The sequence below is a fragment of the Paramisgurnus dabryanus genome, chromosome 16 (genome assembly GCF_030506205.2).
Source record: "Paramisgurnus dabryanus chromosome 16, PD_genome_1.1, whole genome shotgun sequence".
Taxonomy (NCBI): domain Eukaryota; kingdom Metazoa; phylum Chordata; class Actinopteri; order Cypriniformes; family Cobitidae; genus Paramisgurnus; species Paramisgurnus dabryanus.
Genome location: NC_133352.1, coordinates 24792958 through 24807304, shown reverse-complemented (window position 1 = coordinate 24807304; position 14347 = coordinate 24792958). Strand labels below are relative to the sequence as shown.

The 14347-nt window shown below is 38.8% G+C and overlaps 1 protein-coding gene across 1 annotated transcript in view; it reads right to left on the bottom strand.

Moving 5' to 3' along the window:
- tnmd (tenomodulin) overlaps positions 1–9177 on the bottom strand; it is a 55270-nt gene extending 46093 nt beyond the window's left edge. Inside the window, exons 1-2 of the mRNA XM_065273087.1 lie at positions 9031–9177; positions 381–521 (exon numbers count right to left, since the gene is read on the bottom strand). Of these exons, the coding sequence (XP_065129159.1) occupies positions 381–521; positions 9031–9078 (189 nt within the window). The 5' untranslated portion in view covers positions 9079–9177. The remainder of the gene's footprint in view (positions 1–380; positions 522–9030) is intronic.
- Positions 9178–14347: the final 5170 nt, after the last annotated feature.

Genomic DNA, 14347 nt, shown 5'->3' with positions numbered 1-14347 from the left:
TTTATTTGTTTGTTTGTCGACAGGCCAGTATTGGCAATTATTTAGCCGCTGCCCCGTTTCTGCGTGTCGGCAAAAATTAAGGAATAACATGAATAATATCTACGTTTTGCAGTTCTGATTATTTCGGCAAACTTATTACAAACAATTCACAGCGTATTTATCTATTCATTCTGCTGTCTTTCCCAACTCTGTGATGTTATTGTTTATTCCAAGGAAATCAAGATTGGATTCCCAAGAATGCTCAATAGCGTGTGCAGATGCCTCAGCGTCTTTCATTTTCATTGCATGATTGTTATTCTAATCGTTTCCTAATGAATCCACAGTCATGCACCATTCTCATTAATATCCCAGCATCCATAAAAGTTTTGAATTTTTCTTACCTTCGGAGGGCTCGCGCTCCATATGTATCCCAGGCTAAAGATGCTAAGTGCCGATATCAGGAACACCACACTCAGAATTATGGCGGCACATTGGTAACGCCGATGCCTGACCTTTTTCTCTTTTTCTTTCCCAAGCTCAACCTGGAAAAAACAGAACTTCTAAATTATTTTACTTGTAATTGGATTTCATGTAAAGGTTTCACAAATTGAATGTATTGCAGCACAGCGCTTAGCAAAGAAAGAAATAACCACATGGGCATTTTCAATACGTTGGAGATATTGAAAAGGTCACATTTATTAAAATTGTCCCAAATTAAAATTTTCTCTGTTAGAATAAATTAAGGCTGCAAATTAATAAAGAGTCGGCTTTTGCTCCATCTGAGCTCCATGTGGGAGAGTCTCAAAGCTGACTATTCACAGTTGTGTGCCACTATCTCTTAAGACATAGCCAATCAGAATTATGAATGTGAAAGAAAAAGCTTCAATTAGAATTATCTCTTGCTGAACGAGATGCTTATAAAGCAGAAATGAAGTGGTGAGTCTTGTGATTGTATTTAATCTTACATTGGACATTTTCACCCAGTTTAAAACTCTAAATGCGATTTATTAAATATCTCGCAATGAATATTAGTACCGTGTTATTGTGGTTTGGTACTATAGTGATGTGACTTACTTTAGCATTTACATTAATCTTCAATAGCCTACACTGTCAAAAATAAAGGTACAAAGCTGTCACTGGGGCAGTACCCTTTAATAAAGGTCCTAATATGTACCATTTAGGTACAAATATGTATCTTTGAACTGCCAACATGTACCGTTGAAGTACTTATACTGTATGCATATATATATATTAGTATACCTCAAAGGTACATACTGGTACAAAATGTATATATCTGTACCTAGATGGTTGGTTTACATGTTAGGACCTTTTTAAGGCAATATCCTCCAACTCATAAGATTGCTTTGGTCGTTTGTCCATTTCAACAAATACAACCAATAGATGCATTTACTAAATTAGCGCCTCTACCAGCAGCAAGTGAAACTTAATATATTAGGGTATAAAATGATATTTTGGGGGAACATTTTGCTATGATGACACGTAATGGGATAAGATTTTCAATTTAAATTGGATTAATTGTATTTTATTACACATTACACTATTCAGGCTTTTAGGGCAAATAACATACCCATTTATTTATTATATGATATAATATGAAAATGATGACAAACTGCTGTAAATATCAGATCCGGTGTACACTGATTGAAAAACTGAGAAGCGATGATACAGTACGTCATCTATGATCGTGAAAAGGCATTGGCTCTCATGTGTCTCGTGACCGATTGCATCATTACATTAGCTAAGAATGTGAAGCGCTATTGGGTCTTGTGACCGACTACGTAATGCTGGTTTATGTTTGAATGAGATCTGACTGTGCGTTTTGATCACAGAGTTCTTCATATAAAGTAATCGTATGGCTGTAGTTCGCAAGGTTTGCAACGCGAACGGTTTGTAATACTTTTATACTGTTTTATGCAGTAAATACCTGATTTTACTTTTACTTGCGTGTTGTGTTTATATGGTTGAGAAGTGGTTGGGTTTAGGGTAAGGGTGAGGGTGGGGTTAGATGCTCCAAAATATCTTTAAAACCATACATGTTTATGAAACCGTTTCTACATTTACAAATTCATAAAATGAAATGTGTTTAATCTGATGTATAATGCAAAAACCTTAAAACGTTACAACAGGTTGTATAAGCTAGAGAACACCGTAATACATCACTTTACGTCGTAATAAGGTGCTTGCACAAACCACCCATGAGGCCGTTATTTTTGGAGGACAGTCTCTTTTAAGAGGAATGTGCCAGTTGTAATGTTCTGCTTCGGTGCGAAGCAAGGTCACGCCCACAGCTACGTGTACGTAGATGTGAGAGCGCCCCTGCACTTGTACGGAAGTAAATAAACATACGGTGTGTGTTCGTATTCCAATGTCTGATGGCGTGTTTGTCATATAACAACATATAAAGATACATCATTACAATGGCGACGAGAGATTAAAAGCAATCTAATCGTGCATTTCAAGACATCAAGATATCTTTCGGCTGATAAGTGAGTAAACAAGTGATCTAACAACAGTCATGCAGTCTGTACTGAGTAATACAGCCATCCTGCCGTTCGACACAGAAACTGACCCCAGTTCGTTAGGAACTCGGTGGCACAAGTGGATGCAGCGGTTCGAGAATTATCTCATTGCTATGAATATCACTAATGATGCAAGACAAAAAGCGCTGATGTTACACCTCGCCGGTGAACGCGTGCATGATATCTACGACACGTTCGCATCAGACACCGATGGTTATGCTGCAACAAAAACGAAACTAGATGGGTATTTTTCCCCTAAAAAGAACACACAGTTTCTAGTATACCAATTCAGAAAAGCTGTACAACAACCTGGTGAAAATCTAGACACATATCAAACAAGACTAAGAATGCTTGCAAAAGACTGTGAGTTTTCCGATGTTGATCGTGAGATAAAAGCACAGTTAATACAAAGCTGCACTTCATCAAGGCTGCGCAGAAAAGCACTCAGAGAACCTGACCTGTCTTTAGAGGCTCTTCTTGATCATGGCAGAACTCTAGAAATTTCTGAACAACAAGCAACAGGCATTGAACAACACGCAGCGGCGGCTGTGAATGCATTGCAGCATACAGGCAAAGCAACAAAGCAGCAAAGTCATTTCAAAACGACATACAGACGAACATCCAATACTCAATGCAGAAATTGTGGGGGAAATTATCCACATCAAGATGTCTGTCCTGCCAAAGGAAAAGAATGCAGAGCATGCAGAAAACCAAACCACTTTGCAAAAATGTGTCGTTCCAGCTCTAAGGCCCCTAATGAACACAGCACAAGGAGCAGCTCAAGGAAATACAGTGAGCATCCACGTAAGCAATACAACAACATGACCAGAGTCAAACAAGTTACCGCAACATGTGCCAGCCACATGCACACTGATTCATCAAGCAGCGATGACGCGTATGTATTCGTTTTAAACACCACTACATGTCAGCAACAGCCTCAGACGCACATAACAATACATGGAACTAAAGTCAAAGTTCTGATTGACTCTGGAGCTGCGGTAAACATTATCAGCAAAGCAGTGTTTAACACACTCACACCCAAGCCTCTGCTTAAACCAGCAACAATTAAAATCTTTGCTTATGGCTCTGATACAGCTCTGCCCATCACTGGATCTTTTCAATGCAATGTTCAAACTTCACATAAGACTGTGGAGGCAAAGAACGTCCTACGTCCTCGAAAATGATGGACACACTCTCTTAAGCTATGGAACTGCACAAGAACTTGAACTCATTAACATAATCAGTACCACCAGTTTCACAAAAGGTAAATCCACAGTAGCTGAGGAACTAGTTGACTCACACCCACAACTATTTGAAGGAATTGGGAAACTCAAAAACTTCCAGGTGAAACTTCACATCAATCCAGACGTTCAGCCGACATGTCAACCACACAGACGAGTGCCGTTTCACATTCGACAGAAAGTAGAAGCAGAGCTACAAAAGCTAGCAGATGATGACATCATAGAAACAGTAACAGGTCCAACTCCATGGGTATCTCCAATCGTAACTCCACCCAAACCAAAAGACCCCAATAAAGTCAGGATATGTGTCGACATGCGGCAGGCAAATACAGCCATACAACGCGAACGTCACATAACGCCAACTATTGATGATGTGATTCAGGAATTGAATGGTGCAAAATTCTTTTCAAAACTTGACCTCAGAGCTGGATATCATCAATTAGAACTGCACCCAGACAGCCGATACATTACTACATTCACCACACACCTGGGACTAAGAAGGTACAAACGCCTAAATTTTGGCATTTCCTCTGCAGCGGAAGTGTTTCAGAACGCCATAGCTCAAACTCTACAAGGCATCAGTGGCGTTAAAAACCTCAGTGACGACATCATTGTTTTCGGCATATCACAGGACGCACATGATGAAGCCCTAAAAGCTGTGTTTCAAAGGTTAAAGGACAGTGGTCTTACACTTAACCGTGAAAAATGTGAATTCAATAAGCATAGACTTGAGTTCTTTGGATTTATCTTCTCCGCTGATGGTATCTCTGCCGACCCCAAAAAAGTCACAGCTATACAACAAGCAAGTGAGCCTAAAGACGCAGGAGAAATTCGAAGCCTACTCGGAATGGCAAACTACTGTTCTCGGTTTATTAAAGACTTCTCCACTATCACAGCGCCTCTCCGAGACCTGACTAAAAAAGGCACACAGTGGAGCTGGACTGACACACATCGCAATGCCCTACAGCAACTTAAAGATGCCCTGGCCAACGCCACCACCATGTCTTACTTTGACCCATCTAAAGACACTGAACTTGCTGTGGATGCTAGCCCAGTAGGCCTCGGGGCCATCCTGTCACAAACACAGAACGGACAGAGATGCATCATAGCATATGCCAGTCGTGCACTCAGTGACGTCGAAACACGCTACTCCCAGACTGAACGCGAAGCTTTAGCCATTGTATGGAGCTGCGAGCACTTCCATTTGTACCTTTACGGTCATCCTTTTACTCTGATTACCGACCATAAGCCACTGGAGTTAATTTGGAACAACCCCAGATCAAAGCCCCCAGCCAGAATCGAAAGGTGGGGTCTGAGACTTCAGCCGTACAATCTTACCATTCAGTACAAAAAAGGCACAGACAATCCAGCGGATTTTATGTCCAGACACCCTGTCCCTCTCGATACAGAGCACAACACGAGAGCATCTAAAGTGGCTGAGGAATATGTAAACTTCATGGCTCTGCAAGCCACACCAAAAGCCATGACACTGGATGAGATCAAGACTGAAACGAAGAACGATTCTGTACTACAACAGGTCTGTGTACATGTAAGAAACAACACATGGCACAAAAGCACATGTGACATGACCACCGCCTTGAAACATTACAAAAACATCAGCTCTGAGCTCACTGTGTCACCAGGTGATGACCTCATACTCAGAGGTTCTAGAATAATAATACCCACAGCATTGCAGCAAAGAGTATTACAGCTCGCCCATGAAAGCCATCAGGGCATCGCCAAAACCAAAAGTCTGCTGAGAGAGAAGGTATGGTTCCCTTATATAGACCATAAAGTTGAAACCATGATCACAAACTGCATTGCGTGTCAAGCTAACACACCAGTCACTAATGTTGAACCACTTCAGATGTCCGCCCTGCCAGAAGCACCTTGGCATGATGTGAGCGCAGACTTTTATGGACCTCTACCATCGGGCGAGTATGTATTAGTCATTGTTGATGATTACACGCGGTATCCTGTCATCAAAATTCTTCACTCCACTTCAGCCAATACAGTGATTCCGGCCATTGATGATGTTTTTTCCATGTTTGGAATACCCAGGGTCCTCAAAACTGACAACGGCCCACCGTTCAATAGCAAAATGTTTTCTCAGTTTGCTGAACATCTTGGATTTCACCATCGGAAAATAACCCCTCTCTGGCCACAAGCAAATGCCACAGCTGAACGATTCATGCGCACTCTAGGCAAAGCTATTCGTACTGCACACATTCAAGGCATCCCTTGGAAGCAACAGCTTAATGTGTTCCTTCGTGAGTACAGATCTACACCTCACAGTACAACGGGGACTTCACCTGCAGAGCTGATCTTTCAAAGGAAGATGCAAACAAAAATACCTTTACCCCTACCAATCACCATTGCTGCTGACACTGACATCCGCAAAAGAGACAAAATGGCAAAGGACAAAATGAAAGCTCTGTCGGACGCACGAAGACATGCCACACACTCTGCCATTGAACCTGGAGATTCGGTTATATGTCGTCAGCAGAAACACAACAAACTAACAACACCATACAATGTAAAACCACTTGTGGTCACTAAGGTCAAAGGCACCATGGTAACCGCAGAAAGGAATGGACATTCTGTCACGAGGAATTGCTCTTTCTTTAAAAAACTTAAGCAGGGCACCCCAGATCCATTGCTGGAACTAGGATTTGAAAACGAGATGGAAGAAACTAACACACGTAACATCTCCCCGAGATATCCTACTAGATCCAATCGCAGACCTCCTGTCCGCCTCTCTGATTACGTTTAGATGTTCTGAGTAGTAAAAGTGAACATCCTTTGACTGTTTCTTGTTCTAAAGAGTATGCAATACAGTGACTATTCATACACTTTGTTTTAGAGTGTTACTGAAAACCCCATTTCAGCAGTAAGTTCCATATAGTCCACAAAGCTTAAATGAAACAGTATTTGCTGGTGTAACAGACGTACAGTGTTTTAAGTTCTGTTATGTCTGGTATTCTTCAGGCCCTGTTGAAGGCCCGAAACCTGTTTTGAATATAAGTAAACAACTGCAGTATTGATTTTGCAACAAATGTATATTGTTCTAATGTCTTTGCCGAACATGTTAATCTGGAAAAAAAAGACTTTAAAAAAAAAAAAAAAAGAGTGATGTAATGTTCTGCTTCGGTGCGAAGCAAGGTCACGCCCACAGCTACGTGTACGTAGATGTGAGAGCGCCCCTGCACTTGTACGGAAGTAAATAAACATACGGTGTGTGTTCGTATTCCAATGTCTGATGGCGTGTTTGTCATATAACAACATATAAAGATACATCATTACACCAGTGACAGCTAGGGACCAACATTTAATGTGCAGAAAGCTAGGAAACATAAAATAAAACAGACATTCTTCAAATGTATGCAAACATATAATTCTGTTCAGAATGCTCTGTAAATGGCATCGAGGCACAAGCCATCTCTCTATGCATTATGGGAAACAGGAGGAAAAACCATTAAAGAAGCTTCAAATTCCTCTAAAGAAGAATTTCCCATTGCAAGAAGCAAAAATGTCAATAGAGTTAGTGCTGCAATCCAGAGGTTGCATAAGCTGTGGAAACTTGACTGGAGGACAAAGTTCCATCTGCTGAGAATATAAATGGTTCTGAAAATATACACACGGCCTCCAGAAAAACAGTATTAAACCGGTTTACGGTTAAGAATCAGCGAGGTAATTCTGCTGTAGCAGGATTGAGTGTGAGTCTATGATAATGAAGGCAACCGAGAGCCCCCTACTGATGAGAGAGAGCGTGCAAGGGGCGAATGGAGAAAAACAGAACGAGAGAGGCAGATGGAGCTATGGAGCGAGGAGGAGATATTTACACAAGAGAAAAAAAAGAGAAGTTTAAAGAAAGGTGATGGTAGAAAAAGACTAGACACTATGAACAAAAAAAAAGACAGTCCTGCTAAAACAACTGTTATTTCACACAGATGCTCATGGAAAATCTTTTCATCTAAAGAGAAATTGAGGAGCTCAGATGTAAGGTCGCTAAACGCCACCTCCGTCAAAAATGAGATAATGATTTTAACTGAATGCTCTTGGCACGTATTAAACCAGTGATGGCATGTGACTGCTTATCCGCGGGGCGCAAATTCAAAATATGTGTTCGGAGTGTCATGTGTTTTGCTTGTTTTTTCAAAATATGTGTTTGTTGCGTCATGTGAACCATGTGCATCACGTGTTTTGTCAAAAAATTGCCCTGCTGCACGCACGTCAAAACAATTTATGATAAAAGAGACGCTCACGTTCACAAAATACATGCAAGACACTGCCTTAACAGTGATTTTGCATGAGATTATGCGAGTATCTGGCAAACGCGAGCGTCTCTTTTATCATAAACCCAGCAGCAGACACTTATTTTGACAAGACACATGATGCACATAGGATCAATCGACATGCAGAGCACATATTGTGAAATTACGAACCACACACATGACGGGCTACATACATTCGCATTGAGCACCCTCGAAAAAAGAAGTCACCGGCCGCCAAATAGTTTTGCTTAAAATCTGCTTAATCCTGTTGTAACGGCATTCAGAAATATTACCCTGTTGGCAGAATTCATTAAATGCCATGATGATTTAGTAGCAAAGTCCTCTAAGTGCATGAAAGATGATTTGGGTGAACTATGTGTTGCAAAGTTGAGGTGCAAGAGCTTTTTACCCAGTAAAAGAAGGTTAATGGAATATATTACGATATCGACCTAATTTTTGAGCATTTTTCCTTTAAAAAGGACAGACTGAAGACTGAGAGAGAGAGAGAGAGACTGAAAAGACTAAAAGAGAGACTGGAGATTATTTTTTTTTTAGAAAAGATGTCCACCCACTTGATTTTTTTTGGCACAGCATAATTTTATTATTGCATACAAGATTGGGAAAATAATCTTGATTATTTCGCTGTAAACCACATGAAATAATTTGCACGTCTAGTGTCACAGAGTTTGTCACTCAGCAGGAGAAATCGCAAGTGCGATAAAAACTTAAACACTCAAAATCCTTGTTGCCAGAAACAATTAACATTTTTACACTAAGACTGTCACACATCACAACTCCTAACACGAGCAGTTTAACACAATTTAAAAGTCAACTGGATATTCAGCTTTCTGGTTATTATTTTTTTTTATTTCTTCTATATATAATTAAAAGAGAGAATAACAATACCAATAAAACTGATGCTGCTTAACCAAGTCAGAAATTCAACTTGGATAGTCTAATAAACATATATAGTGTAAAAATACATGTGAGACTCACATCTTTGCAAAGGACTTGTTGACTGCTAAAATCAAGGTTATTCTCCATGACTGCAGCTGGATCAAAGATAATCTCCTTTGGAAACCTTCACCCACACAGACTAGAAAACTTTCTCTGCTAGCCAAAGAGTCAAACTTTTACTCCATTGGATTCTGCTCAAAAGGGAGGGCTTCTCTTTCAGATGGGATGGAATAACCTGAACCTTAAAACTACTGTGGTATCTTCAGCACACAAAGCAGATGTTTGAAATTAAGTCCATTATCTGGCAATGAATCGAGACGCTGCTGTGATTTGCTGTAGTAATTGACATTTTGATGTATTCTTGTCGTCTTTTATGTTTCAACATAAACAGTCTTACAGTCTGTGCAAACCATTTACAGTCCATGGCTTTTGCTATTCACCTACACGTGAATTTTTTACTATGACTATCATAACTTAGTAGGCAAGACATACACATCTTAAAAATGCCTGGGAGAGTTTCAGGTTAACAGGAGAGAATTGGAAAACAGAGTTAAGTCGAGCAAGAGAATTCGCTTTGGCACTGAAGTGGTTTCTCATCTTTTCATAACAAGCAACTGACTTTGCAAGCTTACATTTAAAATCAAAACCACATTAAAGAATTCATTCTAAAATAGCATCCTTATCAAATAAAAGTATTAAAGGCTCAAAGATTTCTTTAAGACCTTCATCCTAGTGTTGACTAACAGATCAGAGGAACAAATTAAAGTCAGCACAGTATCTCACTATGGGAAGTGTTTTTATTTAGGCCTGTACTGGAAGCTGAAGGTAATGGATAGAAACCATGATATTTATAACCTATAGCTTTCATTTCTCAAAGACTGCGACCTACATCACTTTGACGAGAAAATAAAAATGACCGCCTCCTTTACCACAAGCAATATTCTCACAAGTTACAGAAATCTTGAAATCAATATTCCCAACTTGCAGAAATCGCTGTTGACCTCAATAAAAGATGATAGCTGAGATTTGAGGGGTTTGCATACCTCATCTCATTTCAGGTTTGACCCATGACATTGACTGCTGAGAAATGTACTTTTGCTTAAAAATTTTACAAGGCCAACTCACGAAGATGCTTGTGAAAACAGCAGCAGACGTTATACATTAGAGAACAATTTTTATCATGTCAATCAATGAAAGGCCATCTTTAGATCAGTGAAATGCTAACACACAGGACAACACCTGGGGGATTTCGTTTTTTGTGTTTTGCTTGTTTGTTTAGAAAACGTTTTTAAAATTTGACATTTTATTTCCAATGTCTTTGACAATCTGCAGTTGGTAGTGTATTTTATAACATCTATGCTATACACTCATGGTACTGTATGTGCAAAATGTAAATTTTATTAATACAATTCTTATACATTGTGCATTGTATAATGGTATAATTTGTCGCTATACACAAACGACACACATACCAATTATTTCTGATTCCACATAAAGAGGATTTTCTATGAATTTCTTGTTTCCAATCAGACAAATAGGCAGAACTGTGAACATAACACTGTGAACAGGAGGTTGTCACCTTGATACGGAGTAATGATATTCTTCAGTTTTATCAAGCTCATCGTCACAATATTCACGGTTATTTTGTGCACTGTTATGTGAACCGCAGACTTGTGTTGTTAATTAATGGGAACACAGACACAAGCACGCTGTTTCTGAGAAAACCGTCAGCTACTTGCAATCTGTAAACACACGTCAGTTGATACCAGACTTTTGTAAAACTTCATCAAAGTATACACGGAAGTATTAAACAATGTTAACTTTATTACACAAACTCTGTTGATATGAAAAACTAAGTTTAATTAAATCACACACAGACTGGTTCCTCACATCTTATACTGTTACCAAGTTTCATTCACACATGATGAAACCGTGCTCTCCTACTCAACATCATCAAAGACAAAAATCTTCTCATCTTCTCTTTTCTATTGCCAAGGTTTCTTCTGTCAAAGATACACAAAAGACACCCACACATACTGCCAATGAAGCTCACGACGGTATCCTTCTCTTTCTAAAGGTCTTGCCTGGTGTCACTTGGTCATGGGATGAAGAGCAAGCACACATAAATGAAGCGCTTGTCCCTGCCAACAAAACTGAACCCATTAACCTCAGAATATTTCTGTTCCACATGCATTTTTATCTTTAATTTTCTAATAACAATCTCAACAAAAATCATAAGAAATGTATTTTCTGTCGCTCATGGATAACAATTAAGCACACGTAAGACTGAATATTACAATCTTTTTCATACTGAAGGAAGCAATGTCAAGGCAAAATGTACTGCACCAATTCAAAGTATCTCTCACTAACCTAATAAATAAAGGCATTCAAATGGAGACATGACTTTTTATTGAATTAATCTAGTCTAATTGGCATTGAGGCACAATAATCAAATTAAAAGAGTTCTTGAATATCTTTCTCCATTATATCCCTGAGTTCTCCAAAAGCAATAGTCCCGAGAGTTAAAGAGCAGTGGAGTTCAGGTAAAGGTACAGCCTGTCCCCAAGGTCGGTTAATTGTATTAGATTTCTAATGCAAGCACCGTGAGCCGGTGAATGTTGAGGGATAACACTGATTCAGTCTCAAAGGATGCTTGAACTTGTATGCTTAAAGTTGAATAAATAAGTGTTGCAAGTCTTTACACTGTCATGTTACGCCTGCTCCTTACCTTGAGGGAGGAAAACTGTGCTCTGTGGGATTTTTGCAATTTCTTGCATGGGGGGACATGTGTATTTACTTTGATAATTGCGTTTCTTTCCAGATTCATAATGTGATTAAATATTAATACTATTCAGAGCACCAGAAATAGCAAATCTTAGAAATGATCTGCATAGGCAACCATATTTTCTCTCACATAGTTTTCTGAGAAATGAACGTACTGAATAATGCTACCGTTTCAAAAAATCTGGATTTAAGGTACTGCTCCTGTCTTTGTATCATCCAGCTTAGCAAAGGTAGTAAATCACATAAAATGGAAGACAATAACAGCCTTGACATTTTGTCAAGTCCAAAGGCCCTTGGCGAACAATCACAAACGATTTTATTTCAAATGTTTACTAAGTGTGACTTGTTTTTCCCAAATGCACCTTAATAAAAAGATGTCATTGCTAAAATATAGATTTGCTAATTGTATTTTTAAAGACACAAAGAATATAGGCCATGGGCAATTCTAATGTAATCTTCAAGCAGGTTTAGACCAAGATACTCATTAAATCATTTTAATGCAGACATTATAGTAGGTACAAGTATGATTTAAAAAAAAGAAGATTATATTAACTTTTATTGCTGTACACCCTTAATTTAATGTCACATGAGAATGAGTGGAGGGTAATTTAGTCGTTTAATTAGGGATGTAGTTCAAAATAGCATAATGACTTTTGGGCATTTTTATCACACCTACCACTTGACTTACGACTGTACATGTCTTAAAAAGTTAACACTGCCTAACTAATAGGACAGCACTTTCCCAGGTCTTACTCATATGTGCTGTAAATCAATTTTTTAGCTTCAAGAATAATCAGTTAATTTGGCCACAACTGTTTATTTTAAAAGAAAATAAAGCTCATTTAAGACTTTTTTAATCTTTCAATATTCCAGCGAATTATCAAAATTACCCCACACTGTAAAAAATACTTTGCTGCCTTAAAATTTTTTGTTGAATCAACTCGGATTTACAAGTCATTTCAACTTACTGTTATTTATCTTGACTATTGATGAGTTGTTATAACTACAGGTGAGTTGTTATAACTTATAAAATTAAGTTGACTTTTCTCAACTATATTTGACATGACTTGTAAATCTGAGTTGATTTAACAAAAATTTTTAAGGCAGCATAGTATTTTTTACAGTGCATGATTTACTCACCCTCAAGCAATCCACCATCATCTTTCAGACGAGCACATTTGGAGTTATTTTAGTAAATGGCCTTGCTCTTTCAAGCTTTATAATGATAAACTTCTGACTTTAAACCCCAAAAACGGGTTAATCTGCGGGTAATTGATGCGATTTTGTAAAAATTCCAGATTTTAAACTTTATAAACTGTAATACTAGCTTCTGGTAACGGCGCCATCTTGGACTCATGCAACAGGCTTTATGCCCAGCTGCACTACTTCCTGAACTTCAGCCGGTTCTTTGTTTCCTGTCTGCCATTATTGGACAAATTGATTAATCCAGGTGTGCCTGACCTCAGTAGTCACAACAACAATAATCAGACACACCTGGATTAATCAGTTTGTCCAATAATGGCGGACAGGAAACAAGGAACCGGCTGAAGTTCAGGAAGTAGTGCAGCTGGGCATATATCCAATTTAAGCAAATTTTACCGTAGTGAGCGGTTGTTGCCATGGGTACGTTGTGTAGTGACTCTTGTGAATCACATGAGTCCAGATGGACTCTTACAATATCTCATAGATACCCTGCGAAAGACCTTTATTAACCTCTTGGACCCGTGCTGGTTACTTCTGGGAAGGATGTATGCACTTTTTTGGGCTTCAAAGTCAGAAGTTGTTTTCTGATCCATGTTTTCTCTCATTATAAGCTTAAAAAGCAAGGACATTTACTAAAATAACTCCAAATGTGTTTGCTTGAAAGTTGATGTATCTTGAATTGCTCGAGGGTGAGTAAATCCTGTTTTTTATATTTGGCTGAAATATCTTTTAGAAAAATTCTTGGACGCTTGCATCCAGGGTTCCTTACTGTGCATTCAGTCTATACAAAGTTTTATCAGTACAGTATATGTGTGTGTGTGTGTGTGTACCTGCATGGTAATTATCACGTTAGGAATACCAGTATTTTTGTGACCTTGTGGAAACAAGTTTATAAATCAAACAAACAAAATGATGTTTCATGAAAATGTGAAGTAGAAGGAGGAATTCTGTGATGGTTGGGGTTAGGTAATGGGGTAGGTAAGGGGAATAGAATATACAGTTTGTACAGAATAAAATGCATTACGTCTATGGAATGTCCCCAAAAAACATGTAAACCAGAATGTGCGTGTGTGCGTGTGTGTGTTCTGAACTGAACCTATTATTTGCATTTTTGAGGTCATGCCATTTACTGTATAGGGCTTGACATTAACACCCACCAACCAACCAAAGGCGGGTAGATTTCACCTGTGGTCGGTGAGACAGCCACTCCCACCATCCACTTTGGTGCGTTGAATCAAATTTTTTAATTGTAGTTTTCTTCAAAGCCATGTGAAATAATAAACAGTGCACGGTGTGACGATACAAAACTACAACTCCCATGAGCACCCCCTGCACCAAGTTCAAGGGGTTTTTTTACCATGGAGAGCTC